Genomic DNA, 17,892 nt, shown 5'->3' with positions numbered 1-17,892 from the left:
GAGTGCAGCAAGCAAAATAAGTAAAGAATGGACTTTTTCCAAGTCTGTGACAAGACAGAGACACAGACTGCTGATTGCTGTGCAAAATGGAACCTTTTTTTTTTATATTTCACCTCCTGAAGCTGCATCAATGGATTTCAAACTCAAGTTAACAGCATTAAAAACTTTTTTTTGGAACATTGCCACAGGTTGTGTGGTTTGCCTCAGGGGCACTTTGAGAAGGATCATCTTATTCAATCAGAAATTAATTACACTAATGCAGGCATGAGTTGATGTAGTTATTGTAGCGCATTTATAAACTATTTAATATGTATACATATAAATACATGCATCTATTCATAAAAACATTTATAAATAGATGCATTAAGACACTCTGGCCTTACCTGGGACTGAGGTCTGGGGGCCCAAAGCAGGTGACAGTTGGGATCAGCAGCTTCCTGGGCTTCAGCTCCACGTCGCACTCTGCCTGGCCCGACGCCGAGGCCGGTGCCGCCGTCAGGTGGCTGGCGTGTTCTCTCTTCGCCGGGGGCTTTGGCGACACGGCCTGACCGTGGACGCCGCGGCTCAGGCTCGGGGAACGGCAGTGTCGCAAGGCGTTGAACTGCCGCAGCTCGTCCCCCAGCAGGTTCCCCAGGGACGTGCGGCGGACGGGGCTGCTGAGGTTGGGCAGCAGCAGATTGCGGCGGGAACGCGTGCTTGGGGAGAGGTGGAAGGAGTCGTCTGAGGCGTCGCCCTTTGTTTCCACGATGGACGGCAGCCTGGGCTCCTGCTCAAAGAGCAAAACGGGATCGTGAAAAAAAATACAATAAAGGGCAAATGCTGTAAAACTACTAAATTATATGGATCAAACACAGACAGTTATGATAAAGCACAAACACAGGCAGCCCCCCGCACCTGCAGTGTGTTTGCAACCTGCTCTAAATTTAAAATGCCACTCACAATCCTAAAATATTTTACCATCATTCCCGCATATAAAAAGCCAATCTACTTTTAAAAGGTGCTGCTAAGTGTTAATCACAGGCTCATTCAGGCTTTAATTAGATGCACCTGCGGACACTTCAATCACAATGACGGTTCATCCCCATTACGTCTGAACAGGAGGAGAAAACACGGCACTCGGGGAGCTTGCGTTCACAAAAAGTAGCTCACGAGGTTCCCAGGCAGAGGAGCCACTGGCCGAGTTTGAAACAGGCTCCGGGGGGACTGAGCAACTCTCCCCTTTTTAAATGAGTTTGCACCTGAAGGGGAAGAACCTCGTGCAAACCCTCCCACTGCGATCGTCAGCGGTGCAGAACACCGAGGCTGTCGAGACCGTCATCCGGTCCAGAAACAGAACATGAGAGAGTGTGACGTGGGTGCAATTAACTAATTTAAGTTCTAAACTAATTATTACTTGCTGGTGTGTTTGGAGACATGGAGAGAGTAACGGCTGAACAGATTAATCGACGCAAGTCCATTAAAAAAATAAATTGTTCGGTTACAATTTTCCTGAATCCAATCTGAGCTGCTGCTAAACAATAGTGCTGCTCCTGTGTTTCACACAGATGCTTATTGTGTCATGTACTTGACACCAGGATGGATTTTTTTTTTTTAATACCTTTTAGTTTTAAACTGTCTGTGGTTGTTGTTTCAGCTGGTATAAAAAACAGTTGTGCCATTTTTAGACTTTCAGTGTTTTTCATGTTTTCACATCTTTTCACATCTTTTGACATTTCAAATGAAATTGTTTAATCGAGCGAATCAAAGGAAATCGATAGTCGACTACCACAATAATTGACAGCTGCAGCTCTGGAGAGAATGAATAAAATGGAGGTCAACTCACGAGGGAAAGCCTGGGTGACCTCAAGAACCTGCTGTGGCCCTGCAGGAAGTCAAAGGAAGAAAAAATAGTTTCAAAAAACGCACCATCAAGGGAAACATGCAAAGGCAGAATGATCAAAAATGTGGTTATTGTGAAGTTGACAAAAAAAATTGCTATAATGGACTGTCCACTTGACAATCTGTTAACTTCCTTCTTGAAATAAATAAATAAGATGAAGTATTTGGATGCTGCAATAGACGACTGGCTGGTGTCCGTCCTCAGGTCACAGATTTCTGTTGAGGCAGATAACAATTCCTCATCTGTGCTGCAGTATGAAAGCACCTCCCATTCCACTAGAAATCCCATCAGAAGGCGTGTGCGTGTGTGTGTGTGTGTGTGTGTGTGTGTGTGTATGTGCCCTGTATCTCACTCAGGTTGGCCAAGCACTCCTTCATTCTGTCAGCACACACAGACTCTGGTGCTCGAGTGAAAACCCAGAGCAGATGGTGCGAGAGAAGAGGGTAACAAGTGCTCATGATCGACTGCACCCCAGAGACGGACGCTTACATCGGCGGCCGAGACGAGAAACTACAGCAAAAGACAGCATGGGCGTGTACGTAAACTCGATCGTTCAACGACAGCAACAACATCACATTTGTGCCCTGACTGCAGTTCCAATCACCACTGATGGATGGATGGATGGATGGATAGATAGATAGATAGATAGATAGATAGATAGATTTAGGAAGCTTTACATCACTGGAATAGTAACTTTATCCATCTATCTCTCTGAGCCTCTAAAACCAAACAAACAAACAATTCCCACCAATCACTGATAAAATCTCCAAACAGAGGAGCAGTTTTAAACCAAGATCTCCGTCCAGACAGAAGTGGAAGGTCTTCAGACAGCCGTGTCAGGATCGTCCGTCACACGCCTGATTTTTGTTTTTGATGGTCTAATTCAACATAAAGCTCCTGCTTGACCAGTGCTGGGTTCTGCTGCCCTGCCAACACCACAGCCCATCTATTTTGGGCCCACGCGCCGTCTTGCATAACACCGACGCCTAAAAAACTGAGGCTGCCGCGTGTCCTGTTGAGTCAGGTAGGTTCTCATTCCAACGGCGGAGGGGCTGGCTGCCGAGATTTAATGCCGTCCCAGCGAAGAAGCACTGTGGCCTCCTGACTGCCACACCAACACCTGGTCATTGGTCATTGTGACAATCAATGATGAGACGAATGTGAGTGGCATAATAAGGTCCTAAATTTGGCCATAAAACTCTGAAGAAATGAGCGAAAAGTCCATAATTCCTCTGCTTTCTCACACTGGAATACTGGAAATTCACCCTCTGTGATGCCACAAAGGGCATGGATACATTAGCGGTACAGGACATTTTTCTCTACAGCTCAATAGTGCACGTTTGAAAGGTCCAACAAAGCAGTAGTTTTATCAGGAAACTAAAGCCTAGTGTTCTAGCTGGAGGCTGCAAACAAAGCGATAAATATGCTTGCAAGTCTTTTTTGCATCATCAATCATGTGATGTTGCGCCATTGGATGTAAAGAAAAAATCAATCTAGTCACTCATTGGACTAACAATTATCCAACCGAATAAAAGAAAACCCATTTGATGACATTATTTCCTGAATTGAAGCTTTGCTTCCTTACATTTGATGGCGCTAAACATGAATTCTGCTTTTGTATTTCAACAGGACACTCATATTATTATGTTGATGATCAATAACCAGTTTGTTGCTTTTTCTCCTTGGGTCATTCCATGATTGAAAATAGGGCAGGAGGAAGAAATGTAAAAAGTCTAAATAAAATGTAAGGTTAAATGGATGACTAGGTAGGTGTGTGAGGTCTTAGTGGTCCTACCTCATCCTGGCTGCCCTCACGCAGGTTGTAGGTGAGGTTGTTGTGGATGTCAGAGGCGAACACGCTGCCATACTCGGGGTAGAGCTCCAGCACCTCCCTCAGGCCGCGCACGCTGATGTACTGCAGGTCGCAGTAGGTCAGCGCCTTCACATCGGCGTTGGTTTTAATCACCTGCTCAGTCCCAGGCAGGTCCGACCCGATCAGGTCACCTTTGCCTAAAAAAGGTCATGAGAAGATGTTGTGTGATAATGGCTACAGAGGGGGGAGGAGGAAGAAGGGGAGGAGGAGGAGGAGAAGGTGGTTGAGAAGGTAGAAGAGGAGGTGGAAGAGGAAGAGGTGGAGGAGGAGGAAGAGGTGGAGGAGGAGACTGAAGAGGTAGAGGAGGAGGAGAAGGTGGATGAGGAAGACGTGGAGCTGGAGGAGGAGGAGCAGGAGGTGGTGGTAGTGAAGGAGGAGGTCAGAGAGGAGGAAGAAGATGAGTAGGAAGAAGTGGAGGTTGAGCAGCAAAAGCAGGAAGAGGTGGGGGAGGAGGAGCAGCAGGAGAAGTAGAAGGTGGTGGTGGTAGAGGAGGAGGAAGAAGTGGAGGTCGAGGTGGTGGAGAAGGAGGAGGAGTAGGAGGTGGTTGTGGTTGAGGTGGAGGAGGTGGTGGTGGAGGAAGAGGAGGAGGAGGAGGCCAACACCAACCCAGTATGGCCAGCACCATGCCGTCCTTCAACACCTCCAGAGATCCCGAGCAGACGAAGTAGTTGGCGTGCAGCGCGTCGCCCTGGCGGATGAGGTACTCGCCCGGCACGCAGAAGGAGGTCTTGATGTGCAGGGAGAGCGAGCGCAGGCAGCCGCGGCTGGCGCCCTTGAAGGCCGGCAGCTGCAGGATGTCCTTGTTCAGGTGCATGGCGATGTCGGCCCGCAGCTCATCGGGGAAGTCGTGAAGGAGCTGCGTGACGGAGGCAACGGGGAGCAACACTGATTGGTGAGGTCACGGCGAGGGTTTCACTCTGTTTTGACTGAATCTGAATGACAACGTCATTTTGTGAAAGTGTCTTGAACCTGCGGCTGCAAGGTGGAGCATGAGAAGATATCTGCTGTGTTGATGTTTTTTGAGCAGCTGCCAGACATTTTTTTAATTGATTTTTTTTAAAGAATAACATGCCTCTCCATCGTGGTAGTATGAGAAAAGTTCATTTAATAACTGAGTGAGGTTCATTGTGTCTTCATAACGTATGTACACTTATTAGCATTTGTTATCTTTGTATCTTGTCAAGGTACTAAGGTAACATCTAAAATAGTTTTATGTCTGTTATCAAAGAAAAATGCCAACAATGGAGAAAAGTTAACTTTGGACTTTATCTGCTTGCTCTACTTTCCAGGAAGTGAGTGCAAAAAAACCCCACACAAATAAGGGAATCAGATGTTTGTGGTGTCACAAAGGGCTCTCCTATCTCTCCCAGCTGAGTGACTCCACCCCGCCACCACCTGTTCCCAAAGCCTTGCTTTTGTCCCAAGAGGACAACAGGAAACTCCAACAGGAAGCTAAAGACCCAATGATTTAGCAGGAGGCTCTAAACAGAGGGCTAAATACACTAAATGTAAAGAGATTTTGTTTATTAGTCAATTCATCTTGTGAGGCTCTTCCACTGGAGTCTGCTTATAAAATAAAACAAAAATAACCAAAGGCCTGACAATATGTTTCATAAATGTTTCTTTGAGGGCAGGCGGCCCCGCCCACCTCGTTGGCGTCGATGCCGTTGTTGACAGACCAGGTGGTCTGGAAGTACTCCAGCATGCGCTGCTTGAGCTGCTGGGGCAGGCGGTGGACGCGGATGAAGTCCTTCATGTCCTTCATCCGCGTGTGGTAGAGGGAGCGGCGGGAGTACATGCGCTGGATGATGGCGGTCACGTTGCCAAAGACCAGGGCGTGCATCAGAGCTGTGGAGGTGTAGAGGAGAAATAAGATTAGTCTCTGCTTGTCGTCGCCTCGTTGCACGTTGCCGTTCCTGGATGATCACCACGGCACAGGACATAAACCATCCCCTCCAGAAAAAATGCAAAATGAGTTTTTTTTGCGATTGTTGCAGAGCAAAAATTCTTCACTATATGGCCTGTCAAATCAAATGAATACAATGAACGTTTATGCAATTTTATTATTATATATAATATTATTATTGCAAAAAATGGCAGTCTGATGATTAAATAAAATATTTGGCCAAAGTATGGCGTCTTCAAAAAAAAAACAAAAAACACCTCTGGCTGCAGGCTGGTGCAATTTATACGATTGCATACGTTATATAAAAAAAAATCAGTGCAGGAGTCTCGCACAGACCTTCGAGCACCACAGCCATGTTCCCTCTTGTTCAGTTGCCCGCTTGAAAATAATCTCTTCACCACTTCCCCTCCCAAATTCCCGAAAAATCCTGAGCGCGGCCGAGCGGCTGCCCCCGGCGGGAGACGTACCGCCGACGAGCATGGTGCAGATGGAGAAGATCTTCTCGGCGTCGGTGTTGGCGCACACGTTGCCAAAACCCACGCTGGTCAGGCTGCTGAGGGTGAAGTAGAGGGCGGCGATGTAGGAGCTGCGCACCGTCGGGCCGCCCGCCGTGCTGTTGACGTAGGGCGTCTCCAGCCGTTTGCCCAGCTCGTGGAGCCACCCTGGGACACACAGCAGGGTTGGAGTCAGCTCGGATCAACCAGTGTGTGTGTGTGTGTGTGTGTGTGTGTGTGTGTGTTCCAGGTCAGTAGGGCAGAATCAAACTGCTGCTTCAGGGGTCAAGTGAGAATTAGCCTGTGAAACTGAATCGTGATGAATCGGCAAAATCTTAAATGCAAAAACACACACGCACACATACACAAACACACACACACACACCTACATGCACCAGACTGCAAAATGTTGCAGATTGTCGTTTCCTATTGTTGTTAACAATTGACTCAAACTTGCAGGATCGAATCAACAAACAAACAAAAAAACAAAAAAAAACCAGCCTGAACTTTCGATCTCGGTTTGATCTGATGCCTCAGGTTTATTTCTAGACGAGAAAATCCTGCCTGTCTCTGATTGGGTCTGGTCATTGTGTTGGGGTGTTGTGGCCGGTTTTCAAATGGACGGCAGAGGGAGATTTCTTCCCCGCCAACCCTTTGATCTGGTTTCAGGCGGCCCTCATTAGAGCCCAGTGCGGCGTTCGCCACCAGCTCGTTGCTGAACAAAGCCAGACGTCCAAATAGAAGAACCGAAGCGTCTATTAATAGCTGAGTGGGGACACGGCGAATGCCTACTCACTGAAAAAAAGAGCAAAGTGTAATCTTACTGATGGGAGATTTCTGCATATTTAAGCACACAAAGGAAAACAGTGTCACTGAGCTGAATGTGGATAATTAAACAGTAAAAAAAACTGTAAGACTTTCAAGGTTGCGCCTCAATAACTGCAATGCAACTTTTCCACTTTGTCAAAGTCGAAAGAAGAAAATTGCGTCTATATCCATATCTATATCTATATCTATATCTATATTCTCATTGGAGGCCTATCTTCCACTTGTTCTGCTTACTAAGACACTCACTAGTAAGTAAGGTTGTTTTCTGGCAATCGAGAGGATTTCTGTTTGGGAGAAACAATCATGAGAGGCTACCTCAAAAAAAAGTAATAATAGACATGTTTGAATCTGGGACATGCCGATTATTACCAAAAAAAACAAAAAAAAACAAAAAAACAAGCAAGACTCACCGATCTCCCAAGTGTCACTGGTCTCGATCTCTCTGCGTCCAATCATGTACCAGATGCAGGCCATCCAGTGCGCCACGAGGGCGAACACGGACATCAGCAAGGTCAGCACCATGGCGCTGTACTGCGAGTAGCGGTCCAACTTCTGCAGCAGGCGGAGGAGGCGCAGCAGCCGCACAGTCTTGAGGAGGTGAACCAGCGATGTCTGGGCAGGAGAGGAGTTTGGAGTCTCGCTCTGAATACAGCTGCTACGAAAAAATGAAGCTTAAAATTTTTTTTGTGACTCAGGCAGGCGAGGGCCTGGGTTTAAAGATGGCCAACGCGAAAGTTTCAAAAACCTGCATTCTATCGTTTGGCCAGCAGGGACGGCCAAAGTTGGTTGCAAAAAGACAAAAAAACGGTCAGTTGTCAATTCAGAAAATGAGCCCTAAATTCACACTTCAAACGTCTGTTAATTGTTTTTGGTTCGGACTAAATTGCTCGTAAAAAAAAAAAAATCATCCAATAGGCTCAGAAGTTCACTTGGTCTAATTCACATGAAATCTTCTGATCTATCAAACAACGCGGCTTCAGAACAAATATTTGCGAACCAATGGGTGATGTCACGGTGACTCGGCCCACCTTTGTATACAGTCAGTGGTTGACACTGTTTCCACAGGGCCAGTAGCAACCAGGTTCAATCTGCTCCTCGATTGTATTACCAAGCACGGACTTGTCGTACTCACCACCGTGATGTTGAAGGCGTACAGCAGGTCAAAGGGCAGGGCAGCCACCAGGTCCACAAAGAACCAGGTGGTGGCGTAGTGGATGCAGATGTCGCGCGACTCGTAAACCACCTGCCCTGACTGGCTCACAAAGGTGGTGCGGAAATTCAGGACGATGTCTACAAATAGAAAAAATTGGAACCAGCAGCAGGAAGTGAGTGAGGCCTCGTCTTTGACCCATGTTTCCAACATTTGCACAATTTATAAATGAGTTTGAGTTAGCTTCCTGCTAAAACAGATCCTTTATTAGACCAGATGGTCCACGTTTGGACGAAGACAAAAACAAAGTGTCTCTGTGTTTAGATGGTCTCAGACAGCTTGACTGACCTGGGAGTGATACCGGTGCGTTTTTGTGACATCACAAAAACACCTCCTGATTTCGTCATTAAGGGGCCCCTTCAAAGCAGAACAGTTGTTGTTTTTCTTGATTTAAATTGTAGTTTCATGATTCCATGATTTGAGACAGCGAGTGTGAGTGGCTAAGGTCTGCTGTGCTGGCCTATATAACTTTTTTCTTCTGGCCTCCTCAAATAACTTCTTCTTTGGTGCCTTTGTTGTTGAGGTACATAGCAAACATGCAGTGACTACTGAACTATCTGGGAAAGAGATGTTGATGTTGTCCTGCTTTGTTCCTCTCATGAGGAGATGCCGGGCAGGCAACCGAAGTGATATCATTGACATTCAGGCCAGAAGGGGGCACTCTGTCAATGGCACCAGACCAATTATCCTCATTCCAAGTTGATGTGGAAAAAGAAACATTTTGGAAATATCCTTTCAAGCTAGAAAACCCTTGTGTTGCTATAGTGATGTAGCGTCTATTGAGTCGCCCTCCTTCTCCCCACCTTAGCAACTGCTACACAGTACACAGTTGGTGGAGGGGGTAGGGGGGTTCTTCCAGGACTCACCCAAAATGAAGAGCATCTCCACTACGATGTCGGTGACGATGGTGGAGCGCGCCGCCGCCACCGCGTCGTCGTACGGCGTGAAGCTGACGTTGTAGGGGACGGTGACAGCCACGTAGAAGGTGGCCAGCAGGATCAGCCAATCCCACAGGGCCTTGGACACACTGTAGTGGAGCAGGATAAAGCGCGACTTCTGCACAGCCGCCACCTTGTACTCCGGCATGGAGGGCTTGTCAATCATGCCCTGGTGGGGGTAGGGGGAGACGAGCGAAGGGACCTTTATGTTGTTTTTAAAACTTGCGGCACTAATTAGAGAAAGGCCGCCCGGGGGAGCCACGTTAATGGATCGCATGATAAGCAGATGGTCGTGAGATGGAGCTGTGGGAAAATAGATGATAATTAGATGGACACCACAGCGCAAGGTTTTGATCTTTTTCTCTTTTTTTCTCGCACAAAGTGCTCCATATAAATGTCAACACCCTGTCAGATGATTCAGTGACTCAAGTGAAACGTATATATTGTCATACAGCGGAGGGAAGTGTGTGTGTGCGTATGTGTGTGCCGGCGCTTGTGTGTGTGTTATCTGCGCTCGACAGCCTCCTAATGAGAGTGATAAAAGGCTTCGAATGGCCGCGCATTAGCAGCACGGGGTGGACAGAGACAGGAAACATTGGAGTTGAGCTAATTTCATACATGACTTGGCCTTGGCTTGACTCCGCCCCTCCCAAGGCAATCGGTGTGACCGCGGTGAAACATCAGCAGGGCCGTAACAGGAAAATGAGGGAAAGTGAAGCAGCTGGATTTATTTTTGAAAATCACTCAATCAGCTCATTAATTTTTATTTTATTTTTCTTGTTTTTATAGAGAAAAATCCAATCGCAGATATTAAGATTGTCTGCGGCAGATGAGGCGGCTCCATCGTGCGGATAATAAGACGGTGCAACTTGGCACATAATGGCCCTAACCGTGCTCGGGGAGACAGGAGGGGAAGATATTAGCTGTGAGGAAGAGAGGTAAATGGGGGATGGGGACAAATGAGGCGTAATCTGTCTGAAAACGATGCTTCCCAGACAGGTGGAGGAAGGGCCTCCAACCGGGAGGCCGCCGAATAAAGTCTTAAGTAAGGATTTCCAGAGAAGCTGCGTGACAGATCGGGAGAACGCAGCCTGATCTTTTAATACTTGGGTGAAAAACATTCGACAACAATAATAATAATAAAATAATAATAAAATAAAATCTCCAAATAGTTTTACGGCTGATTGGAACTGGAGATTTTCCAGCCCGACTGTGTGAACTTGACAGCAACCATCCATCGTTTTCAACCCCAGCAGTAAAATCCCCAGGAAAAAAAAAAAAATGTCAACTGTCGTCAACAGATGTGGCAACATGAGTGGCGGCGGCGGCGGCTGCGTCAGCAAAAGCTGCACTATTTTATTTTTAATTTGCCTTACATCAGAAGGGGTCGGAGCGGCCGCGTGACCTTTGGCTCCGCGGGCGGCCGGCGGAGCGCGTCGGCGTGATTAAAAAAGAAAAGCCATGGCGCTGTGGGGACACACGCGGCCGAACGTCACACACAGCAGCTCCAGCTGCTCTTCATACCTCATTAAGTCACGCTGCCGCCCGCAGCTTTGAGCCCTCAACTACATCTCCCACCATCCTCTGGGCTTTAGCCGAGATGAAAGTCCGTCCTTGATGGGGGGTTGCGGGGGAAGGGGGGAGGGGGGGGGCATGCGGCCATAACATGTGACTAAAGGATGTAGGCGGAGCTGGAAGTTGGGGTCAGAGGTTTTAAATTTTTGCACTTTTTTGGGGGTGTAAAACTTTTGAAAATACCTTAAGGGTCTCAGAGAGAAGCTCGCATTTCATTTGTTTGCGTCAATTGACGATTATTTCAACTATGGTTCTATAAAAAAAAAAAATCATGATTTTCAAGTTTTCATTAAATGAGACTTTTACGTAAAAAAAAAATGGTCCAAGAATCAGAGCTGTGACTGTCAATTATTTTGTAAGTGATGAATCTAGTGATTATTTTCTTTATTCCCTGATGATTAAGCGATTATTTGAGTAGGCAAAAACAAAAAGAGTAAAAATGTGAAAAAGACATTTCTGATTCTAAAAGTAGCTTAGAGAGCGACCACAGAAAGTATAAAAATAAAAATGAAATAATAAAATAAATGAATGTCAATTAAAAATATTCATCTTGGCGTTATGTGTGTCGTAATGAGTGTTCCCATAAAACACATCAGTGGAACCAATATTTAGCAGCAGCAAAATGAAGGAAAGAATTCAGGAAAGTTGTAATTGAATGATTTTTTTAAAAAAAATCGATTTCAGTCAAATAATTGTTTTAGCTCTACCAAAAGTGTTATTGGTTAAAAAAAAAAATTAATAAAAAAAAAAAATTATGTTATGTTACAGGTCTATTCTGATTTCTCTGTCTGTGTTGGCAAACATCTTAATGGGAGTGTGAGATGGGTTTTTTTTTTTTCGATGTTTTTTTTAGAGGTTGCAGGTATAAAAAATAAAAAAAAAACAACACTGCCGCAGAGAAAAAGATAAGCATCATCAGCATAAGCGTCTCTTCTCAGGAGCTGCAGGCTGCCACGCCTCCGTGCGACCAGACAAAAAGGTCTGCAGGACATGCAGCTGCATGACTGACTGCTGAGGAGCAGTGAAGGCCTGAACCACCAGATCTCCTCCTGACGGTCCAGGCTACTTCCTGCAGATTTCAGCAGCTACAACATTTGAAACGAGACAGTTTGGCATCCGAAAGACATCAGGCCTCGTCATTAACTATCCCCGGCCCCTCTTTTCAGAGAAAAACGCTGTGCCGCAATGCATTTTGGTGATAAGCTGAGCCACTGAGGGTCCATCTGTTGCATCCTTGGAAAGGCTTCGTCCATCAGCTGCGTTCGAAGGGGACTCAGAATGGGGACGGCGGCCTCGTCGGGGCACACAGTGTGTGACGTAACCGACTGACAGTGGAAAAAAAGACGCTCCGCACACAATCCGACAGGATCAGCAGCAGTTTGGCTCTGACGTTTTCCACTTGCGTTGATTGTCAGTCAAACTGATTGTGCTGTTTATCATCGTGCCACATGAAAACCTTGAAAGTTGGAAACTTTCCTCTGCGCTCGCGGCAGTCCTGAGAGAACAACTCCTCCAGGAGAGAAAGCAGGCTGGGCTGTTGTGTTCCTGAACACAACACAGTGCTTGTGAACATGTCGTTCTGCCCCCCTCAAATCCACAGACAAACACTATTATACATTCAAGGCTATTTGAATAGTATAATAATTTGAGGTATAATAATATGTTTATTTATGTACATGTTTAGATTTCTATGTGTCATGTACTTCTGCATGTCTTTCTATTTTTCTATATTTCAATTATTTATTTATATACATCTATATATTATGGAAACTCTGTATGTACTTGGTTGTTGACCCTGCGACTCACTCTGACCTTTCGACCACTCTGACTATTTCTTTCTCTCTTTATCTCTCGCTCACTAGATTTTTTTGTATTTCTTTTTCACCCCAACCAGTCAGAAGCAGATGAGCGCCCTCCGGAGTCTGGATCTGCTCCAGGTTTCTTCCTCCAGGGGAGTTTTTCCTGGCCACAGTTGCACCTTGCGTTCTCTGGAGGGTTCAGTTGGTTTTCCTCTGATTGTATAAAACACTTTGAGATGCCTTTGGATGTGATTTAGCACTAGAGAAATAAAAGTGGATGGATTGATTGATTGAGTGATTGTGAGTGGATGACAGAAGGGCCTGTGTCTCGCGTGACCCGGAAACCACCGCATGAGGACGGAGAGATTGGCCGAGAAAACGCCGACAACAGGGTGAAAAGAAGAGAAAAAAAAGGGGAGAGAGAGATTAACATGGCATGAAGGCAAACAGAGAATAGCGGAGTGCCCGCAGATATTCAGCCTACTTTCAAGTTTGCCAACAGAGAACAGCTGCTGCCGTGAGGCTGGCCAGAGCAGCAGGAGGGCCACTGAGCACCACCGCCTGTCTGGAGCCGGAGTGCTGCGTGCCGGCCACAGGAGGATGCCTCCTCCTACTCCTGATCATCATCATCATCATCATCATCCACCTCCTCATCCTCCTCCTTCACCTCCTCTTCCTCCCCCTCATCCTCCTCATCATCATCATCCTCCACCTCCTCATCCTCCTCCTTCACCTCCTCTTCCTCCCCCTCATCCTCCTCATCATCATCATCCTCCTCCTCCACCTCCTTCACCTCCTCTTCCTCCCCCTCCTCATCATCATCCTCCACCTCCTCATCGTCCTCCTTCACCTCCTCTTCCTTCTCCTCCTCCTCCTCCTCCTCATCATCGTTCCTCCACCTCCTCCTCCGCCTCCTCCTCCTCCTCATATCATCATCATCCTTCTCTGCCACCTCCTCCTCCTCCATGATAAAAACAAACTGGTTAACAGAAATTTTGAACAAGAATTTGAAAACTTTCACATATTTAAAAAGTTTTTTCACTCTCATGAGCAGGTATTACAGACATTTTGATACAGGAAAATATTACAAAAGTGCAACGGAAACACTTTGTTTGTATTTACACAACATAGGGCTTCACCCATGCAGTAACAAGACCAGTTATCTGCGAGAGAGAAATTCCTCGCTTATACGAGGCCTCTGACACACTCTAGCGGACGTTGCCAGTGAACTCTCATCCGTTGCCTTAGTCTTTTATTCAAGCCTGACAAGGCAACCGGCGTCTCACAAGATGACATTTCAGGAATTTCACAGGAATTATGAAGCTCAAGTCCAAAACAGCCTCCAATGTAAAATGCAAACAAAGCGCAATTGCACTTCACCGAAATTCCAGAAATAGCCGTTTTGTTTTGCTGTTGAAACCCAGCGGTTGTGGCTGTTTGTGCTGAATTGAATTGAATTCCCGAGAAAGTCACATCGCTGACCTGAGACGCTGAATGCACAAATAGCTTGACTGCGAGCGATAGAAACGCTTCACAGTTCTACCATTTCAGCATATTTCACACAATTTCAGCCTTGAATGCCCTGCAAATCCAGTAACATTCGCTGCCTCCAATAGTTGTTGGTTGAAAGGCATAGAGAGACGGACGAGAGGTCGTGGTGGTCGTCTCGGTGCAGCCGAGGTGATAAACGGTTTACAGACAGTCTGCAGCCAAACAGAGAAGAAGACGTCTGCAAAGAGCCGACAGCGTCTCTGTTTATCGACTGCTATGGACTCAGTCTGTTGACTCCCCGATCAAAGCCTGGCAGCCGCTTACGTCAGGCGCGCACACTTTATGAGTCAGTCGACTTCAATTTGCTGCACAACTTTATTTACCTTGAGAGAAAGTGTGCACACACACACACACACACACACACACACACACACACACACACACACACACACCAGACAGCTGCACTAACTAACTAACGTGAGATGGGGCAAAAGAGGCTGCGACAAACTGAAGCCCCTGCTGACATGAAGACAGCATTTTTTTTAAACTGACCATTTACAGAACCGTTTAGAAAAAAACGTCTAAATTGTCTAAACGTGTCATTTCGGTGAAGACGCCGGCTTTGTGTGAAACAATAAAGAATTGTTGTGTTTTCATTGAAACCCTGGGGGCCAGAGTGCGAGGCAGAGGGGTGAGGAGGAATTGATGGTGGTAGAATAAAAATGAAAAGGAATCATAAAGTTAAATCATGTGAGAAATATGGAAACTGGCACTCAGAGAAGAATTACAGGGAGGAAAACGTTGCACCTGTCATGGTTGAGTAACAGATTTCTGTCTCTTTCACACACCGATGTTTCCCTGGCCGGGCTCATGCTCATGAATGTGCGCTGCCATCTGTGTGTGTGTGTGTGTGTGTTTTGTTTTTTTCTCAGCTCAAGTCAAAATAACACCGGACCCGCCTTTCTTCCTTGGCTGACGTGCTACAAATAGAGAGCCGGAGTGGATGGTGCTGTGGAGGCAGCAGGTCGAGCAGGTACGCGCTCCTGAGGCGGCATGAGAAAGAGTGAAAGAAGGTTGGAAAGAAAACAGAATGAAGGGGGCAGAATAGTCGCAGTGGGAGGACGGCGGTGGCGAGATCAGTTCGGGATCTTATTACTTAACTCGTAGTATAAATACAACAAACACAGTGTACTCCAAGTACGCAACACAATACTGAACCTAAAGTGTTATTATACAAGTGCAGACACAATTCATGCTGGCAAACTTTGTCTCTATTTTTTTTTTTTCCCCCCGATTCTCGCTCGTCCAACTTTTGGTGCAAGAAAATCCTCCAGTCTCTTTGAAAGTGTTTGGTGGACGTACCCGCAAATACCCAACAGCCCACCACCTCCTTTCCTTCATCCATAAATGCTAATTTTAGCCGTTGGAATTACACACGTCTCAAAGGCTTTTAACAATTTCATTTTTTTTTTTTCCTACATTTTAATTCACCCGGAAAAAAAGGAAGAAGAAAAGAAAGTTCTGAATTGCTTTTGCGCCCCCTTGGGATGAGATGTCACATTGTGAAGGACGGCCAGTACAGACAGTTGGTGACTGGGGAAGGTGGGAGGAGGGACGGGGATGGGAGGGGCGGGGGTGGAGGGGGTTTATCTCTACACGGTAATCGTCACCACAAACTCCTGCTCTCGCTGCTCCTCTGGGATTTAAAGGACCCATATTACAGCCCACAGGTCTTTGCTTTGCAGCAGCCTTTGATTTATCATCTAAAAAACACTTCAAATCTTCAAAAAAAAGCCAACCCCTGATTATTTAGCCCTCTGTTAGAAACCTGGTTTTACTCTCCTTATAGAAGTGATGCTCTGTTCAAAAAACGAACATGCAGACAGAAAAAAGGCAGCTTCGGGGGGGGCGTGGCCAGCACCTGGCGAGTAGTGCTAAAACTATCTAAAGAACAGTATCGGCGCCCTTTGTGACATCACTTAGGAACACACAGGAAACTTCTGTGAAGTGTGAAGTTCTGTGAAACACGACGACTGTTGGTGGCACAGCGCCCCCGGGTGGCTCAAGAAGGACTATATTAGTACGGTTTTGCCCTCAATCTCTCTCTTTAACTCTCTCTCTCCCTCTCTCTCCCTCTCTCTTTATCTGTCTCTGAAGAACGCGGCATGCTTTTCACACCAAGTTAGAAAAACTGCACACTGTTGGTTTTGAGGCCTAAATATGCAGCTGGCCAGAGTGATAAATGCGTCTGGCGAATTTCTTCGAGAGGCATACCTTATGTATCTATCTATCAATGTATCTATGTATCTATCTATCTAAAATAACACAGTTTCCCTAAAACAGGCGGGAAGATTTCTGCTGCAGCTGTGACGCTGGAAACTAATCCTGAAAATCCAATTTTCCAATTTTCTCAGACATTAAATTGGCCGCAACCTGAAAAAAAAAAAAACTGCAGGGAACAATAAATCATTTTAGCCAAAACAATGCACTTGCGCTGCCTGACCTCTGGCCTCCCTGTTGGCCAATTTAAAAACAGCAGCCAGCGGCACCAAATAAAGATTTAATCCATTCAAAAGCCTTAGAAATGGAAACACTCCAGGGCCAAGAGCAACTCTCTGGGAATGTGGGTCGAGACTTTTACCCACAAACGGTCGTCAAGCCTCCAGACATCAGCGTTAATAATTCACACTCAGGACCCAGGGTGCGGCATGTCTGAGGAACTTTCATTCCACCCCCCCGCCCCTCACCCCCCCACGGAGGATGAAGGTGGATGGAGACCACTCACCCCGCCCAGGTTGACCTCTCTCTTGCCTCCCCGTGAAAACTGGCTGGTCAGCTGGTACAACATGGTGCGGCCTCGTTTCTGCGCCTCACTGAAGCGGGAGCTGCTCTTCCTCCGATGCCTCCGGTCTTCCGCACCTGTCGCACAGTTATTCAGTCATTCATTCAGTGCGTCGGAAACAAACACTTATTAACGAGAGAAAAAAACAACAACAATGACTTTTCAAAGTGTTGAATTTCACTTGGTGGGCTCTTTTCTCGTCCGACTGTGTCCAGGTTTCAGTTGAAGACACACGTCCACCTGAACGAGGCCCCCCGGTGGAGGAATCCCAAGCCGAACAAGGCCGCCCACAGGAATTTGACAGTGATGAACAATGGGAGGGGGGCCAACTGATCAGTTTCAGAAGCTGAAACTTGAAAATGTAAAAATCCACACGTGGGGCATAAAAATGGCGGTTTTGCTTTTCGTGAAAGACTCCCAGTCAGCTTTCGTCAAAACTCTTACCCAATCAGTGCCCCGCTCTGTGCTACGTCACCACTATAGTCCCTGGTCAGCCCGCTTGGAACCCAGAAGAGGCAGGGACCAAAATGGTTACAGTTGGAATCATGTAATTCGGCAGTGGAAAGGCCTTCGAACCAAGCCGAGGCGAGCTGGGCCAAGGAACGTCCGCGGAAACATGCAAATAAGGCGCCGGCACCGCCGACCTACCGTCTTTCCTGCTGCTGTGGTGGCTCTTCCCTTGAGTGTCGCTGATGTCCTTGAAGGAGAAGAGGAAGAGGACCATTTCACCCTTCTCATTCTTTATGGGCACGATGTCTAGGAGACACCAGAAGGACACACCTGGAATAAATAAAAATTAAAAAAAAAATCAGGGACATGCGATTAGTCTCGGATTCCTCATTTGGGAGATTTAAATCAAATCCTAAACATCGGGGCGCCCTGCACTCGTCCGAGTTCCTGCCAGGGATCATTAAAGTGTGGTGAAAACACGTCGCATTTAGCTGCACGTGGAACGTATTGGTGGTGGTGGATTAAAGAGAGAAAGAGAGAGAGAGAGAGAGAGAGAGAGAGAGAGAGAGGAGTGTGTGAATGCAGGGTTGTGTGTGTGTGTGTGTGT

General features: G+C 46.6%; 1 protein-coding gene across 1 annotated transcript in view; it reads right to left on the bottom strand.

Moving 5' to 3' along the window:
• The window catches only part of kcnh4b (potassium voltage-gated channel, subfamily H (eag-related), member 4b), a 37,906-nt gene that overhangs the window by 5,135 nt on the left and 14,879 nt on the right, over window positions 1–17,892 (bottom strand). Inside the window, exons 6-16 of the mRNA XM_076050575.1 lie at window positions 17,484–17,615; window positions 16,779–16,912; window positions 9,057–9,297; window positions 8,113–8,270; window positions 7,391–7,592; window positions 6,126–6,320; window positions 5,401–5,600; window positions 4,359–4,608; window positions 3,675–3,889; window positions 1,823–1,861; window positions 384–766 (exon numbers count right to left, since the gene is read on the bottom strand). Coding sequence (XP_075906690.1) covers window positions 384–766; window positions 1,823–1,861; window positions 3,675–3,889; window positions 4,359–4,608; window positions 5,401–5,600; window positions 6,126–6,320; window positions 7,391–7,592; window positions 8,113–8,270; window positions 9,057–9,297; window positions 16,779–16,912; window positions 17,484–17,615 — 2,149 coding nt within the window. The remainder of the gene's footprint in view (window positions 1–383; window positions 767–1,822; window positions 1,862–3,674; window positions 3,890–4,358; window positions 4,609–5,400; window positions 5,601–6,125; window positions 6,321–7,390; window positions 7,593–8,112; window positions 8,271–9,056; window positions 9,298–16,778; window positions 16,913–17,483; window positions 17,616–17,892) is intronic.

Source organism: Nelusetta ayraudi, unplaced genomic scaffold (genome assembly GCF_046127955.1).
Source record: "Nelusetta ayraudi isolate G7.1 ecotype Tasmania unplaced genomic scaffold, CSIRO-AGI_Nayr_v1 ptg000128l, whole genome shotgun sequence".
NCBI classification, from domain to species: domain Eukaryota; kingdom Metazoa; phylum Chordata; class Actinopteri; order Tetraodontiformes; family Monacanthidae; genus Nelusetta; species Nelusetta ayraudi.
This window is presented reverse-complemented; position numbering and strand designations above follow the sequence as displayed.